Source organism: Balaenoptera acutorostrata, chromosome 11 (genome assembly GCF_949987535.1).
Source record: "Balaenoptera acutorostrata chromosome 11, mBalAcu1.1, whole genome shotgun sequence".
Classification (NCBI taxonomy): Eukaryota; Metazoa; Chordata; class Mammalia; order Artiodactyla; family Balaenopteridae; genus Balaenoptera; species Balaenoptera acutorostrata.
This window is the reverse complement of record NC_080074.1, coordinates 91,161,879-91,180,623: the sequence shown is the minus strand read 5'-3', so window position 1 is coordinate 91,180,623 and position 18,745 is coordinate 91,161,879. Positions and strand designations below refer to the sequence as shown.

The 18,745-nt window shown below is 37.1% G+C and overlaps 1 protein-coding gene across 9 annotated transcripts in view; it reads left to right on the top strand.

Annotated features, from left to right (window-relative positions):
* The window catches only part of PLEKHA5 (pleckstrin homology domain containing A5), a 237,308-nt gene that overhangs the window by 179,847 nt on the left and 38,716 nt on the right, over window positions 1-18,745 (top strand). For 4 of the 9 annotated variants that reach the window (XM_057556479.1, XM_057556470.1, XM_057556469.1 and 1 more), the window contains one exon: window positions 15,561-15,641. The exons of 4 other annotated variants lie outside the window; for them this stretch is intronic. In XM_057556479.1, coding sequence (XP_057412462.1) covers window positions 15,561-15,641 — 81 coding nt within the window. Of the gene's footprint in view, window positions 1-15,511; window positions 15,642-18,745 lie in introns of those variants that run through there. One more of the 9 variants, XM_057556476.1, reaches the window with a different exon arrangement.

The following is an 18,745-nucleotide window of genomic DNA, read 5'->3' as shown; positions in this document are numbered from 1 at the left end:
CAAAATAGTAAGATAAGCCTTCCCTCAAAATTCCACACTGCCAGAAGGCTTCTAAGGTACATGGGGAATAACTTTCTTAAAAGCACCTCTGTCTATAAAGCTAGAGATCCTTCTGACAAACAATGGGATATTACAAAAATTAGGGTTAAAAACAACGATATGAATGTGACTCTGAAGTTATCTAGAATCTCTGGAAATAAACTTAGTGGTGTATTCATTTATTGTTAATTTACTGCTCACCTCAACAAATCAAAACTGGCATTGCAGACACGTAGAACTTGAGCAGCTCTTGGGAAAGGACAGGTAAATATGTCGAAAAGACCACCATTTGCTAAGATGCCTCTCCTCACCTCCCTTTCCCGGATTGAGCTGTTTCCTCCCTTGGCCTTAGTGGCCCAGATCCAGTTGAGGCTTCTGTGCCCGTCCTTTGCTCCCTTGGCAAGGTGACTTCTACAATCTCAACTTTTAGGCGACGCGCTAAGGAGTGCCTCTCTAGAAGGTGGAAAAGGCAAGGAAATGGGATCTCCCCTAGAGCCTCTGAAGGGAACATGGCCCTGCCCACACTTTGGTTTTGGCCCATTGAGATGATTTCAGACTTCTAGTCTCCAGAAGTATAAGAGAATAAACGTGTGTTGTCTTTTAATTAATTAATTAATTAATTAAAATAAAAATCTCAACTTTGTATCGATCCTCTCTGTTCTGTCAACATGTCAGCAGAGCTTTTCCAGTAACTCACCTTTTTCTTATATTAGATCCCAAAATAGTTATATTATTCCACTTTAAAAATTTTGTGATAATGAGAAGAATTGTAGAATTTGATTGTTTAAATGATGATTTGAATTGTAATAAGACTATTTCTGATGGCAAAAATTGGACCATTTTTAGATAATAGACAGTGCATAAAAAACATGGTGAGGGCTTTGCCCAGAAACTCAGATATGCCTAAATGTGTACATCCTTAAGGTTTCCTAAAGAAAAATCTCTCTTTAAATAAATCGAAAAATTTTATGGTTTCAAATAATTGCATTTAATATAAATGAAATATTTACCTTTGAACTGTCCTGTATTTTACATCAGTAGTAAGGTTATTAAGTTATGTAGAAAGAATTCTTGGTAATTTTGAATTTTAATGAAATTTTTCACTCAGCTCAAACATTTCCAGCTTTTAATCTTGTTACTGCCAGTAGCCGATTCTAGGTGACCAGGTGTATTTTTATGGGCATTATTGGTTGCCTGGGTTTATAAACTGATTCACGAGTTTTATGTAATTATAAATTTGAAAGTAGATTTTAAAACCTGAAAGTCAGAGGCTCTGGTCACATTTTATAGACTGTATATCATACCAAGAGAACATGTACTAATTGATACTCTTTCAACACTTATTCTGCTTGCTCAAATAAATCATCAGAATAACCTAAGGCCAATTTTTAATGGATTTAAATTCTCTTAATCCCTATCACTATTCATGAACAATAGAACCAAAGGGTAGTCTCTGAGTTACTTCAGAGGTAAATTCATCTCTGATATTATAACAAATAAAAAATAAAAATGCCTTGTCTGAAATGGTGAAGATTTACATATAATACAGTCAATCGAAAACTCTTGACTTCTGGTAACATATCACCATCATGAGGACAAGTCATGTACTGAAGTGTTTTTAAAAATAGCAGAAGCTATACTAATTATATGGTAGAATTTTCTTCTGCTTTTTGTTCTACTCTGAAGTACGCTATTACAGTTTGTTTATGTTTTTATAGCCCAGTTAGTAGACTATTCAATGTCTACATTTCTTAAGATGAGCCTAGGTTTGTCATTTTTATGAATTTTAAGATAAAGCCCCAAAGTATAATCTGTGAAAATAAAATAATCCTAACTGGGTACTTTATGAACCTCATCCAGGTTCTATTTCGAAAATGAATAAATACATAATATATCAGTAACTCATTTTCTTCTCATTTAGCTCAGTCATCACTGAACGTTAGAGAAGCTTTTGGGTAACGTTTAAGTGAAACTTGGAAATTTCATCCTACAGTATACCTCTGGAATGGATTTGACATTGTCTCTTCCCTCGTTCATTCCTCTACTACCAGAATATAGGAGAGGGGGGAAAGGCCATAAGTGCAATCTTGCAGTGACCCTGTACTTGCCAGGAAGTTGGAGCAAATTCGAGATTATCAGCAGTTGTAAGGGCATCTCCTCCTGAAGCATGGAGTGTCCTCTTGCCGTTCTTTGACGGTGAGGGAAAAGAGACTGTCTTGATATATTTTCTTGTTTTCTCAGAACAGGGCAGATTGAGCATGAGTTTTAGAGCTATATGACCCTGCTGAACACGTATTTGATGACTAGGAGTTCCTAATATTTCGTGGAGCCACGTGCAAATCGTCTGTTTGAAGCCGGCGGAACAGGTCCCCATAGAAGCTGATTGTTATCAACCGCCTGCTGTTCAGCTGGGGCATATATATCCACTTCAGCAGGTCTAACATGGCGAGCAGGGACTTCATTTTCTTACTCTTGTCCCTTACGAGGATTTCCTCCGGTGTCTAGTTCTCGGCTCCTGTAGTCTGGACCAGGACTGGTTGTACTGAGCAAAGGAATGAAGCTGGGATCGTAGAAACTAGAGCAGGGGCTGAGGAGAGGGAACTAGGCAAGCCCTCTGTGGATGAAGAGGTGGAGCAGGGGCTGGAGCTTCTTCGATCAGTCGTAAAGGGAGGATTAATAGGATTGGGGAGATTAGGCCATGTTCCCATCCCTTCATCCATCTTCTTCCCTCCATTTGTTTCTTTCTTCCTCACTTGCTTTTTCTTTCTTTTTCTGTTAGTGATTGAAGAGCAGTTATGGGGGAATTTCTGCCAGCTTTCCATGTAGGCCATGGTAACAGAAAATGAGATGCTTAAGAACTGAGATGAAGAAATATGTAGGTAGGGATGGACAGAAGGATCCAGGGACTTGCAGCAGCCCTTCACAGGCCTTTTGCAAGCACGCTGCCCCCTGGTGGGTAATCTTGAGCATATGCCAGCCCTCCTCTCCCTCTTCCCTCCTCCTCCCCCTCCTCCTCCTCCTCCCCCCTCCTCCTCCTCCCCCCTCCTCCTCCTCCCCCCTCCTCCTCCTCCCCCCTCCTCCTCCTCCCCCCTCCTCCTCCTCCTCCCCCTCCTCCTCCCCCCCCTCCCCCCAGCCACCAGTATGATTAAACAGTCCAGTAGCCAGCCTCCCCGTTACAGAAAACCTGATACAATAAATGGAGTTTGACTCCTACACTTGTGAGCTTTGCTTGTGCTGGTACTGCAGCAGATATTTTTTCATTTTTTAAACATAAAATGGTAACATCGAATGTGCTTTCACAAATGGCCCTTAAAATTATGACTTTCTGCCTTTACCCCTGTCCCTTCAAGCGTCACTGTAGTTAACTGCATCAGAAACAGCTGCATGAGAACGGGAAAGGAAGGGACATCCCTCAGTCGGTCACACCTGTGTTGGGGATTGCCAAAAGTTCTTTGTGAAAAGAATATGACTCTGCTACGATAATTTTATGAAATTCATTTGCCCCTACCCAGCTGGAGCTGTCTTCCCCGTCCCCCTCAGCATGGAACATACCTAAGTCATTTCTGAATTTAGCATCAAATGGTATATTCTTTAACACCAGATGGCTAAAGGACCTTATCCTCAAATTTTCATGGAAAAGCTGGAAGTTTCTCATAACAAACCAGTTTGCCATAGTACAAGAAAGGAAAAATACAGCTCAAGCATACCTGTGGTGTTCTTCTTGCATGAAAATGTTGAAGGTTAGCAAGTCAATAGCTCAATCCTTCTTTAATCAGCACATTTTTTTATAGTATGAGCAAACGCTTGTGAGGAGGATGAGAGTCATTTTTGATCATACTAACCTCTAAAACATCTTCAAGAGTAAGCTGAAGTTTCTGATTTGCAAAAGTTTTGTAGTAGCATTCAGGTTTTATAATGTAATTCTTTTATAAAGATTAATATTTTATGAGCCGTGCGCTAAAACTACTAGTGACTTTTGGAAGAAGTCTGATATTCTATTAATATTACTGGTTGCTGTGGACATTGCTCATCAGCATGCTTTCTGTATCCTTTCAAGAAACCACAATGTAAAAACAGGAACTCTGGCCACTTTTAAACATACTTACGCCAAGGGAAATGCAAAAAGGAACAGTTAACTGGGTGTATGTAATTGGTACTGAAACCATTCAAGGTAAAAAATCTCAGTACTTTCTTACCTTTTGTTCTTTGTGTTCATGAAAGACAGCTTCCCTATAAGGGAAGAAATGCTAACAAGATGATTGAAAAGATTCTTGATGGCTTTCATTGTTGTCCATTCAGCAACCTCATTCTATTGAGCTATTAAGCAAGATCCCATTTTCTCTAATATTTGAAGGGGTCCTAGAGCTTCTATTTTTAGGGATGACTGAGAGCTACAGGAGGTAATGTTTCTAGGGGATATAGAAAAGGCATTTGAAAAAAAGCAAACTAAGGAAACTGGAAAACTGAAAGAATATTATTTAACACTTACTAACCCAAACTAGTTACCTAGTGTAGAATATCTGTATTTTCTTTTGCCATGCTATTCAGATCATTCCTGTCTCTCTCTCTCTGTCTCTCACACACCATTCCTCCTTTTTTCTCTTTCTGTCTCTCCCTTCCTCTGCATATTTGATCATAGAAGTGGGAGAGGGAGATGACACTGAGAAAATTCTTAATCAGGACATGACATCATAATGGCAGAATATAAATAAATGGACAGTGGGTAGATTAGAATTTAGAAAGTGGAAAGATTTAATACACGTGTGTCAATACTCTGATCTCTCGGCCTATCAGATGCTTACCCATTATTATCATGGTTCTCCTGTTTCTTACCAGTGATTCACCTGGCCCTTCTTTTTTTTTTTTTTTTATTTATTTATTAATGGCTGTGTTGGGTGTTCGTTTCTGTGCAAGGGCTTCCTCTAGTTGCGGCAAGTGGGGGCCACTCTTCATCGCGATGCGCGGGCCTCTCTTGTTGCGGAGCACAGGCTCCAGACGCGCAGGCTCAGTAGTTGTGGCTCACGGGCCCAGTCGCTCCACGGCATGTGGGATCCTCCCAGACCAGGGCTCGAACCCGTGTGCCCTGCATTGGCAGGCAGACTCTCAACCACTGCGCCGCCAGGGAAGCCCCACCTGGCCCTTCTTGATAACTGTTTTCACCCCTCTCAACCCTAACTGGGGAAGTGCCCTGTTTCTTGGTGTTCTCTCATCTGAACATTCATCTACTCATTATTTTACTAGTTGTCTCTTTGTTACTTTTCATCTCTAGCCCCTGGGTTTCTCCCAGAAAGCAGAGCCTGTGATGTGGGCTTCCTGGATGTGGGCTTGTTTGCAGGAAGTTTACTTTAGGAAGTGATTCCAAGGTACAGGAGTACAGAGAGTGAGACTATATACTATCAACTGCCATAGGCAACTGGGGCCTCATCTGATACTTGTTGACAAACAAATAGAAACCCAGCTGAACTAGAGAAGAGTACTCACTCCCGTCTTCCACTGACCAAGGGTTGTCCCTTGAGACTAACTCTCTAGCACACTGAGGTTATGCATACATGAGCACCCAGTGGGTTCCCATACACCCAGCAAGACCTGAAACCGAAGATGTGGAGAGGGGCACAAAAGGCATCTAAAACACTTCTCTGCAGTTTCTGTTACGTAGTTATAGTTGCTCACGGAGATCTCCATTTGGAAGTTCTGCCTTCAGTACATCTCCAGCGTGTCCAAAATTAAGGTTGTTATCTGATCCCTCAATTCCCCGACCAAAAAACTGAAAGCAGAAGTGGTTCAAAATATTGGTCACCTTTAACCCCATTGATGTAACAGACATTTATTGAACACATCATCCTTGGGGAAGAGATTGATGGACTTTGAGAAGGATTAGGACCTTTCTTTAGCTGTTTGCTTAGACCTAGAACATAAAGTGGGAAAAGAGGAAAGTCTCCTCCATCTGTGGCTCGGACAGCCTCTCACAGCCTGGTGGATGAAAAGCAAAACAACCGGCAGGCTACCTGGAAGGACCCCCAGTGTGATGGTCCTTGGTACCCTGCCTGCTGTTCCACCACTCTGAGTGTGCAGATTCTACAAATTTATGAAAATGGCAGAATTAAGTCATTCAGCCTCCTGGAGTTGTATTACGTTCTCCTAATATTTCATGTGCCCAACACCAACTCATGTTAAAGCGAACAATACCTTGAAACTGGAGTTAGAAGTACTTTCAAAGCACTTTTACTGAAAACAGGAAAATCATGCGATTCTATAGAACCATCTGAACAGATTTTACTTTAGCTGATACATAATATCTGCATGGTGTTTAGTCAGGATCACAGAAGCCACCAAAACACCTTCCACGTACTAGCTCCTTGTTACCATTTAGTCAACAAATCCTGGCAGTACTCAAAGCGCCTGCCACATTGTCTTTCAACTAACTCAGGAAACTTCAAACTCCCGGTTGCCTACAAAATAAAGTCTCTTTTTCGTTTGTCACTCAAGCCCTCATTTCATCACCACCACCCCCTACCAACCTGTGAAACACTTCCTCCCCCATAAACCCTTTTCTCCAGCCAGCACCTCATCGTTTCTCAGATACTACAGAAGCACCCCCATTCTCTACAATGTGCACCTGCCCAGCGTCTGTCCATCCTAATAGCTTAAGTATCACTTCACAGTTTTCAAAGTGCTGTTATATACCGTGTCCCATCTGCTTCTAATACTTGCCTCTGCAGCATGTGGCCAGTTACTTTTATCCCCAGTCACGTTGAATGACTTGTCCAAAATCACAAAGCTAGGATGAATACCTTGTATTAATGAATTTTCTTTCTTTTTTTTTTTAAAAAATCTATTCTTCCTTCAAAATCAAGAGTTGTTCTTGTACTTATAGAATAGTTCTATTTCAGGTTGCTGATCTTTGTTACCTGAAGAATATCAGCTCTTGGTTATATAACTGGCTATTCTTCTATCTAACAAGATAGGAAAATGAAAACAAAATTTCCCCACCCCTCCTAAAATGCATAATACTTACACAGTTCCACAGTTTATTTACAAAAGCAGATATTTTTATAAGCCAATTATTGTGGCTTTTGTTTGCTCCTGTCTTATTTTAATGTATTTTTTCAGAAAGTTCATTCAGCTGAGATTTGTGGAGCTCAGTGTCAGGCAGGATGTTAGAGCTTGCAAAGTAGAATTGTAAATGATTTTCAAAGCTCAGGAAGGAAATAAAGTTGAGCATAAATGCCAAAGTCATTTCTGGGATCAACCTAAGGATGTGATTATGTAGTTAAAACATAAGCTGATAAATCTTTGAATTAATGGTACGAATTCTGCTACTCAGTGCCAATTTTAACTCAGTAAGAATACAATTGCTATTAATAAAACCCAGATCCTGTACCTAGAAGATATTTTACTTTTGATTTAAAGCTCAAATATATTTTTCTAGTAGATTTACCCATTGGCCAGAACAAATACTTTTTTTTAGCTAACAGAGATGTAAGATTTTCACTTTGGGAATGTTTTGTCCCTTTAAAATAGTATTGTTTTATGGTATCGTTTTACAAAATGCTTGCAAAGAAGAGAAATATATGACCATTTCAAACACAATATTTATTTATTTCCACAATAAAGCATTTTTACAAAATGGATTTTGAGCTTTTTTAATATTTTCAGTTGCCTGTGGATGCCAGGAATAAAGATGGTAGCATCAGATAATACATTACTTAAAGTTAAAGGAGCAATTGTTTAAAAAAAAAAAACAGTCATTAATCAAGGAAAACAGATTTAAGCCACTGAAGTAAAAATCAGATCTATAAAATGTATCCCGTAGCCAAAAGGATTTTAATTTTTTTAAAAATTCTTGAGACTCGTAGGTGAAAAAGGATGAAACTCACGGTAAATAAATTATATATGTAAATTATTTGGAAAGACATTAGCCTAGACCTTAAAAGTTTACTTCAAAATATACCACAGGTATATACCTCAAAATGGTGGCTTTAAAAAATTCAGCAATTTAAATAAGTTTGTGTGTAGAGCTTGCCCTCCTTTTGTTCTGCTGGATTAGGGGTATTTTCATATTTCTCAATAAATGGACCTTATTCCTAAAGCCAGTACTTACAGCATCAGTCAGTCTAGAAATGCTCTTTTTTTTTTTTTCCTTCTTTTCTTTTAAGGAAATGTCAGATACATTTGACTTCTGTGTTAGTGTCGCAATTTGTTTTTTCTTTTTCTTTCTTTGTTTTTAATCTGTCTTTCTCCCTTGAAGAAAAAGAGGATATGTTGTATGGTCTAGCTACATCATTTAAAGTACCATTGATTTTTCTGAATACATATAATAGTAATACTTTCCCAAAGTTTTACCTTTAGAAACCATATATAGCATAGAAGAGTTTGTTCTGATCGCTTTAAAATTGCCAAAGAAATAGACCTCCATACTTTGCCCCATCGGCTATAAAGAGACTTATTTACATTCTTCTATTTAAAAAGTCACTTCAGATTTTCCTGCTTCCTGTTAAACAATGCCTGGTTTCTATAGGTAGTCATACCCTTCAATCTCAGGTTCTCGGACTTTCAGAAGTGCCTGGAATGAGAGTGGAAGGCATTTACATTGTCATTATCCAAATGGCCTGTTTACAAAGGCCCCTGCATTCCTCAGCTTCACCCTGGGCATGTCAAATTCTTTAGCCTTTTATTTTTGCCACACATCTTAAAAGTTTATTGATCTAGACACAGGAGGACATTCTTGAGAGATGGATTCTTCAGTGATTAGGCTATCAGGGTTTTTGGCTATTGTTAAGACAGATTCCCAACTTAAAAATTCTTTTTCTAAGATGTCTTTAAGAACTCAGGAAAAATCCATTTTCCATTTAAATGGAAAGTGACAGCACAGAAATGGGTTATCAGTGAAGGACAAAAGCTCTGTAGGGTGGATAGAAATCATCCAGACTTCTTGCCCCCGCCCCCAAAAGAGGGAGGAAGCTCAGACTCGCAGAATTCAGACTCGAGGAAACTCGTTTACTAGACAGAGCTTGAGCAGATGTTTTCCCTTACGGGAATGAGATCCAAATCTAGGGGGAAATTATACTTAACTTTACTGGTCTAGAATTTCTAGACTTGCAATCCAGTATAATAGCCAGTAGCCATATGTGGCTACTGAAGTTAGTTACACTTTTATAAAAATAAGATTCATTTTCTCCGTCACACTGGCCACATTTCAGGGGCTGAGGAGTCATTGGTGTGGCATGTTGGACAACACTAATGGAGAACATTTCCATCATCATAGAAAGTTCTATTGGACAGTGCTATTCTAGATGAATCATTATGTAAACTTTTCAAAGAGCAGTTAAGGGACTTCCCTGGCGGTCCAGTGGTTAGGACTCTGCGCTTCCACTGCAGGAGGCTCGGCTTTGATCCCTGGTCGGGGAACTAGGATCCCGCATGCCGTGCGGCCAAACAAATAAATGGCAATTAAGCCACTACTTAACCACTTCTTATACCTAAAGGGCGGTTGGGAAATTAATCTTCCCAAGGGTAAATTATATGAATGATTGTCCTGGCTTTGCTCACTGCCAGTCTTTCTCCTTCCCGCCCCTCCCCCTAAAAATTATTCTGGAGCATTTATCTCATGACTTACAATATCCTGTTCCTTCTGCATTCCTGGCTGGTCCAATTTCTGTAGAGATAGAGACCTTGAAACGGATATTAGAAGTTGCTAGGATAATAGAACAACTGGCAACTGGAAATTGGATTCGTAATGATACCCCGGCCCTCCACCCCGTGATTCTGCTGAGTCTACTAATATTATTAATAAGGCGATTCAGTTGATTTTTTAAGGGGGTTAAGTCTCTTAATGCTGTATTTCATACAAAGACAAGACTATTTTAGTCTACATGCAATATACTTGTGTTTAGATCGTTAGTTTGAAATTTTTCATCTTTTGATAGTTGCACAGGTATCCTGACCAACATTTAGTACCAACTCATCAAGACCTTGAAGAATTCCTTATTGGTGATGGTTGAATTGGTCCTCAATGACTTAAATTAGTGCCAGGGTAGGACCATTGTTCTCAAGCCTGATTTCCTGTCAGACCTACCAACGGATCTTTGGAAAGACAAAAACAAAGTACAATTCTCAAGGCTGTCTGCCCCCCCAGCCCCCAGTGAGAATTGCCAGAGCCCACTCAACCCTGCCTGTTTTGAAAACAGGTGATTTATTTTTTCTCCTCAGTCAGGTTTGAATGCCAAAGAAAGAGGAGATGTCTGGGGTGTTTTTGAAACATAAAACACTGTCTTAGTGCTTTCTAACCTTTTTCCTATATGGCCCGCATAGAAAAGTGACAGTAGATGTGCTCACCTTGACAGAAACTTGAGGCCGTGCTGTTGGGAGCATGTTAGGCCCTCCGAGGACTGAGGTGGTCCCCAACTCCAGACACCTGGAACCCTTTCCCAGCTTGCAGGTGTCAGTTGGGAAGTTCCGCTCAAGATCCTACCAACTATGGTGCAGTTGCATAGAATTGTGTTGAATAAGTTTTGGTGATGGGTTTTTAAATCAAGATATTTCTAACAGTAACATCAAAGGATGCTCTGTATTCATACTAGCCCAACGTACCTCAAACCTCAGAAAGAGGCTAGAGTTAAGTATCTCATTTTCTAGGTGGTTTTTGTAAACATTTGGACTTACAAATTTCAAGTAAAAATATGTGTTTTTGTTGTAAACAGAAATATATTGGCATTGCCTAAGTGTATTTCCAAGATATTTCCACTTAGGTTTTCTTATTTATTGCTGAAGTTAGTTATGAAAATAGTGTCATCCCCAATTCATACATTTTCATTTTTATTATTATAGAATAGTGGACCTTTTATAATAGCTTTATAATTTAGCAATTAATTGGAAACTAAACCTGTATTACCGTTTAGTTCAAAGAAGGAATTAAAGCAGGAAGCAAAGCATTTAACTCATTTTCAAGTAAATTATTAAACATCCCCCAAGTACTAATTAGTCTTTCTCTTGCTCTGATTCCTTAAAACAAAAATACATTAGCTATTAGCAGCAGTGCCTTAATGCTGCCTAGGATTCTTATAGTATTCAAACCAGAAGAGAATTGCTGGATAGTCCTTTTTTTTAAGAACTTGAGCATGGAATTCTAAGGTGCTCATAGAGCTTTACGTATTTGGCAGGGGGGAGGGGCGAGTCATATTTTACTGCTTTAATTCAAAAGCTGTTGTATAAAGTTTACGTAGCAAAAGCCAGATAGAATGTGCTGTTTCAGTGTAAATTACAGAGATGATCAGTTTCTAAGTTTTAAAATACAGATATTTCATGAAACAAATGAACCTGTCTACGAAACAAACAGACTCACAGACATAGAGAACAGACTTGTGATTGCCAAGGGGGAGGAGGGTGGGAGAGGGATGGATTGGGAGTTTAGGGTTAGCAGATGCAAACTCTTATATATAGGATGGATAAGCAACAAGGTCCTACTGTACAGCACAGGCAACTATATTCAATATCCTGTGATAAACCATAATGGAATAGAACATAAAAAGAATGTATATGTATAACTGAATCACTTTGCTAAACAGCAGAAACTAACACAACATTGCAAATCAACTATACTTCAATAAGATAGCTAGCTAGCTAGCTAACTAGATAGAGATATTTCAGACGTGATTTAGTGAAAGAAATCACTAGCCTATTTCTAGGATCTATTTGGAGAGAAAGCAGATCTAGTATTTCCAATTCAGTAAATCTGGGAAGAGTCAAAATTTCAGGCAGATCATTGAAATTGTTTAATGTGGACCGAACTCCCATTGTGTGGGATCGTGAGTACTGTATTTAGCTGGCCTCAGCTGTTGCATGTCACGTGCAAGGAGAGTGCCACCACATACAGGACCACTCCCCTGTGCAGATTTTTCTTACAAGCCCAGTCATCCTAACAGCCCTTGGTCAGGTGAGTGTGGTGCCCAGAGGAATTCTGAAATAGTTCTGCTGCTTCTGTCTGCAGATAGACTTATCCCATCTCTCCAACTTGAGTAAAATGAGATTCCCAAGGAGTATGTAAGCTGAAGAACATTCACTGTTATCAAATTACACTTGACTTACTTCAACACCTTGAGAAAGAACATTGTAGTTACTTCTGCCAAAAGGAATCTTTAGACCAGCCTGTCACCTTCATGTTTTAATGGTATTGTCTACATCAGAGATTTTCAAGTTGTGCATTATAATTGTCTGAGAATCAGGGTCTCTGTTCTAAGTTCCTCAAGTGATTCTGGGTTAAGAACCACTGGTTGAAATAAGCTTGAACTTTGATTTCTGAAGTAGCCAGTAATAAAAAGGAAAAAAGATATTAATAAGATAGTCATAGGTATTTACAAATGCATTGGGGCAGCTTACTTTTTTTAGTTAGTTAACATTTCTTCAGTCAATTTCTGATGTGGATAAAGACTCATACGGCAGAATAAAGGTTGTGAGAACAGTTCTCTAGGTCAGGGCCTCGCTGCACTAAAGGACTCCAACAGCTTTGAACATGATACAAACACATGTGCTAAAATTTTTTCTTAGCCTCTTTGTGTCACCAAGGGGTGTTTGCCAGAGGATATAGTTGTTCCATTAATCTAGTTTATTTGGTATTTATATATTTTTATCCTTGACTCTCTAATAACTTTTTTTTTTTAATTAGAAAAGCAGTATCTATTCAGTGGAAAAAATTTGGGAAATGTAGAGAAGTATAGAGAAAGAAAAAAATAATGATCCGGTCCCACAATTTAAAATAATTACTGCTGACATTTTTCATTTCTTTGCTGTACTAAATTGTCACTTTCCAAAGATGCCTTCTAATTTTAATATTCTAGGATTTGATATATACCTTTGAAATTTTTCATAATGAAAAACAGTCAATTCCAGAAATGATCTCTGAGACACTCTGTACACTTTAAATGTTATTTTTTGTTAGACAGAGAAAGACAGATACTCCATGTTATCACTTCTATGTGGAATCTAAAAAATAAAACAAACGAATGAATATAACAAAACAGAAACAGTCTCATGGATGTAGAGAACAAACTAGTGGCCACCAGTGGGAAGACAGGAGTGGGGAGGGGCAAGATAGAGGTAGGGGATTAAGAGGTACAAACTACTATGTATAAAGTAAATAACCTACATGGATATATTGTACAGCATAAGGAATATAGCTAATATTTTATAATAACTTTAAATCGGGTAAAATCTATAAAAATACTGAATCACCATTGCACACCTGAAAATAATATAATACTGTAAACTGACTATACTTCAATTTTTAAAATTTAATCTTTTTTTTAATGTTATTTTTACTCTTAGTATTTTTTTAGTTTTTCTGTTCCTAAGTCAGTGTCTTCTTGCAAGATCCTTCTCAGTGACTTAATATTTAATGATCTTTGACAGGTAAATTAAACAGTCATTTTTAAATCACAAACGTGGCTTCCCTTTATAACATACATATTTACCCTCTCAAAGTATTCCACTAAATAAATCAGGCTTGATTACCCTTCTGCAGAAATCATACTGTCTCTTCTCCCTTTATAAATACATTTCAAGTAAATTCCTCAGGCCTAGAGGCTGAACACTAGTCATTGACCTGTACCACCAGATCAATCATTGATCTGCTCCACTTAAAGGTGGGAGCCGCCATATTGGCAGACCTAGCCCTTTGACAGTGGCCTCTTTGTAATGCCAGATTTCCGAGACTCCAAGGCAGTTTCAGTTTGACCTTGAGTGACTTTTACATTTGGATACTCTCTGACTGACCTGCATTATTTCTTAAATATTCATATGCTCCTGACCTTCTTTCAAACCCCAGCCCCTCTACCGCCTCCCCCCAATCCCCCAACCTCTGAGTCAAGTACTCTTCTGTCTAATTTTCATGGCATGCTATTGAAAAGTAGCAAGTGTAGATGAGATTGCTTTGAAAATCAAAATTAAATAATACTAAAAATGAAGAGAGACTTAAGCTACCTGTATTATACAAAAAGTATATCAATGCAGTCAAATGATTGAGCCAAAACCAAAGGCAGTTACACTGTTCCAAGATCAACATTTGGCTAAGATAAAACAACCAGCGTTCCTTTAAAACATAAACTGTAAAATATAAAGAGGTCTTAAATTTCTGTAATAAACATTTTTTTTCTGCTAAAGAAAAATTTATATCTATAGTTGTCTCTTTATGTTACTTTCCAACACTGTAAAATTTTTTCCTGTACTGCATATCAACATAGTTCTTATTACCTGTGTGCATGAATGAGATGTCACCTATAAATGCCTTGGTCCCTTATTGGATAACATTGGGGAAAAAAAGAAGTTTGAGTTGAACCGATGAGTAGATTTAACTGATGTATAGAAGTTTGAGTTTAACTAATAAGTAAATGTGTAGATTTAAAAACAAATTACTTACCTTGAATAAAACTTTTTAAAAGTAGATTAAACCAGTCACAGGAGGTTTCTTATTTAACAACCAAAACAGGTATTACTGACATGAAACAATGGTAACTAGACTGAAAATAAAATTATCTAGGTATACAGTTTTCAAGATTTAATTTTTATTTATGCATTTAATCTTAATATTAGTAAATTTTTGTTGCAGATTTAGCTAAATCAGTAAAGTAGCATTTGTTAACCATGATGGAAATGCTTATATTCTATAATATGGGGGATGAAAATTATATAAACTAAGTGTTATAAATTGCAATTACAAACAGACTTGTCTGCTTATAAATGGTACAAACTTTGTTGGCCTTTTACCATGTATATATATAAAATTGTCTTTTGAATGCTTTAATTCTTGAGTCCAGAGCCTGCTAAAATAAATATTTTTCTAGAGGCAGTAATTAAGTACAATATAGCTGGAAATGTGAAACATGGTTTCAGCGTTTTAAGGAGCTAGGGAGATTCACTGAGTCTTTGCTGAATAAATTTTAGTTTGCATGTCTTTGAAATCATTCTACATACAGTGCTATACTTTGAGAAAATCCAAAATAGAGTATATATAAATGTCTATCAAGATTAATAAAATGTGTGATTGTCTAAGTGACAGGATATATTATTTGTAGAGAACTAAAATTTTTCTGAATAACCTTATAAAGAACTGAATATCATTTTAAGCTTTTTTTTTAACTATATAAGTAATTGATTAAGTCATGCCATTTTTTTCCTTTTAAGTTTATAGGTTGTCGCCCTTTAGTTTATTCCTTGAATCTTGATGCTTTTATTATCTATTCTAGTATATATAGGAATATTCATTAATTGACAATATTGGTTATGTTTATAAAGTAAAACCTTTATTGCAATTAGTAAGCTTTTTTATAACCTTGGAAGTATTTTACAGCATTTAATACTTGTTTGAAATGGTTTATATTAAGTTGATTCTATGCAACCTTGGGATAATATGTAAACAACTGCACTATTAGGAAGATATTAAAGTAGAGGCTATATTTACAGTGTCGTCTTTCAAATCTAGCTATGCTGTAAACTGATGTTTGCTGTATGCTCCTCCTGATTTGAAATAGATGAAAGAAAATGAACCTATTATCACCATGGTTCACACAATGATTGAGAACTCGGCGCTAAGACCCCAACTGTACCAGCAAGTAAGGTCTTGGACAGTGAATGATACTGCTTTATCATCTGCAAAATCCCTCAGTGACAGTTTTGGTTTATCCTCAGAGTTACTCATAACATTAGTCTTTTTCTTATTCCATTTTTTTGTTTCTGTCTTTTTGGAAAAAACACAATTCATCCGTGCTTTTCAAGATGCTGCAGTTCTTAGCATGGCTTTGCTGAACATTTTGCTGTTGAATATTAAGTGTGCCACTTTCCTGAAGTTTTTGTGCAGAGTATTTGATTGATACGTACTTGGAGGTCTGCAGTACACTGGCAAAATTTTTACTAACTTGCCATTAATTTTGATTAACTCTAAAAGCATAACTGATTTTTAGGGAAAACTTAAAAAAAAAATTTTTTTTTTCCTTTCAGGGGCCGCCTCCCTACCCCACCCCACCCCAATGTTTTAGGAATAGATTATATTTGTATGGGAGTTTTTTAAAGGTTGTTTCTGTACTGTGGTATGGTAAAAACTAAAGATAGCCATTTCTTACCATACTGGGAGTATCTTCTCCCTGTATTCTTTTCCCTCTTACGTAGTAGTCATCATGATCATCGTATCTTACCCCATTCTTTTCCCTAACTCAAAAACTCCATGTGCCATGGAGTTGGCTGGCTTTAATTTAGGACCTTGGTAATCTGCAGATCTGCAAAAGAAGTCATGTTATACATTCCTATCCAGTTTTTTTGTATTTCATGGTCTAAATGTTCTTAGCTGTGTGTTTCGCAACATCAGCTTCTTCCACTTCAACCCCCTCAAATTACTGTGGCCTACGACCTGTTACAATATTTTAAAAATCATACAGAGGGAGAAAATTAACTAACATGAAAAATGAATATATATTTTGATTAAAATATGTAAAAGCACCTGGTAAAAAGAAGCACCTTGAGCTCGCACTGTCTTTAAAGGCCTCTGGTTTGCATCGGGCGCCTTGAGGGTCTGCATCATGGGCCTTGTAAACTGGGAGACTGAAACAGTTGGTGGATGGGTGGCTTATTTCTGAGCATAGTTTTTAATTAGCAATAAGGAGATAAAGTACTAAATATTTAAAGTTAAACAGCCTTTCTTTTCAAAAGAAAATGGAATCTTACCACTCTTATTAAAGTCACTAGATTTTAGAACCTTGACACTTCATTCTAAAAAGCCACACTGACAACCTTAGCACTTGTTCTGGAATTGATACCTTTTTCAGTGTCTGAAGCTGTCAGCTTATAATTTTATATGATGCCGATTGATGTGAGATCAAAGGCCTTCTGTTTTAATAGGTTATGGTTTCATTTTTCACATTTTGTATATTTCCAGTAAGAATGAGAGCTGGGATTTTCTGTTCCATTTGGTTTGGTTTTTCTTTTTTTGTATTGATCGGTAATCAAGGTTGATGGTGCAGAAGTCATTGCTGATTGAAATCACTCAGTTGCACTAAAAGTTCTTACTGGAGTCTGTCAAAAATATGGAGGTATCTGAGACTGGTCTTATATAGCATCAGTAACCTTGAATACCGAAAGAGTAATAGATTCATATAAATATATTTCCTCATATTGATACTTGAAAGAAAAAAACCTGATATTCTATAGAACAGGAAGATCTGAATGTGTAACAGCAGCAGCCATGCCTGGGTTTGACATGGGCAGCCCGGTAATCGATATTGACTGTCAGTGCTATCAAATCTAGGGAGTTTTTAGATGATACTTTTCTTTAATCAGCCAGTAGTAAAGTACTTAATTATGGCAGAGCATCATTGGTAGATAAAAGTGACAGACGTATTTCTTAAACTCTGTTAATATAAACTTCTATAAATTGAAATTACATATTTTTTTCTCCAGATTTCCATTATCATGTTACTATTCAAAGAAAATCTTTGTGAAAGTTTATATTGTACACCTGATGGTTTGCTTTTCTGACATTGCATTGCAATGCTGTGTTAATAGGTTCCTGAAATTTAGCTGAAAATAAAGTGGCAATATAGTGTTTTATGACCAGTTTTTCTGAATCATAGCCATTCAGGTTTTCTCTCAGGAGAACCTCTGTGTTTGCATCTTCCTAGAAGAAGGAGGACACCTGAGGAATTACCTAGGCAGTAATTTTTTTTTTTTTTTAATTTTTTGGCTGTACCACACAACATACAGGATCTAGTTCCCCGACTAGGGATCGAACCCACACCGTACAGTGGAAGCATGGAGTCTTAACCGCTGGACCACCAGGGAAGTCCCAGTAATTTTCTTAAAATTAGTCAAAAAAAAGGACCTAAAACTGAATCAAAACAAATGCTAAGTGAGCTTCAAGTTGAAAAGCTCCTCTGCGTTTATTAATCATTCTACCACCTTTCACGAGTACAATTTTGTACCAGAATTTTTGTAACATACTTAATATCAGTGAAATTAATCACATGATAAATAATTGCTTTAAAGGTTACAGACTAATTAGCAAATACATACAGTCCAACAAGCATTTTTGAGTTTTCATAGAAATTAAAGTCTAATTTTATCAAATATTTCCCCAAAAGTCTTTTTTTTGTGTTTTGTATATATATTCATATGCTTTTAAAATATATATACACATATATATATTTCACATACTTAAAAAGGGATACTATAGAAAGTTGAATTTTAATTGGCAAAAGTGATTTTGTTTTAACTTAATGCCAAACCAGTTTTTAAAAAGATTATAAGATACCTTACTATGAAAAAGTTCTGACTTTCTAAATATTATATAATACATATATAGTCAGTAAAGTCTGTATAATACGCTTCTCAGATTGAAGCTTGAGCACTGCTCAAGCTTATATAATTACCACGTAGCCCCCTTTCACTTACTTTTCTAGTGTTGCTGAGGTACCTCAAACAAAGGTATTCAACCTCAGAGCTTTTTTGCTAAAGATGAGTTTGAAAAATGCTAAAAAGTATTGCCATGAAACATTATTTCATGCAGAACTTGAGTTAATCAGAATATTCATGAAATTACATTTTTCTTATTAGTAGAATTTTCATATTGAGGACAAAATAGTAAACTTCAATTCTAGATGGAAATTTTTTTAATAAATTATATTCAGGAATTCCCTGGCGGTCCAGTGGTTAGGACTCTGCGCTTTCA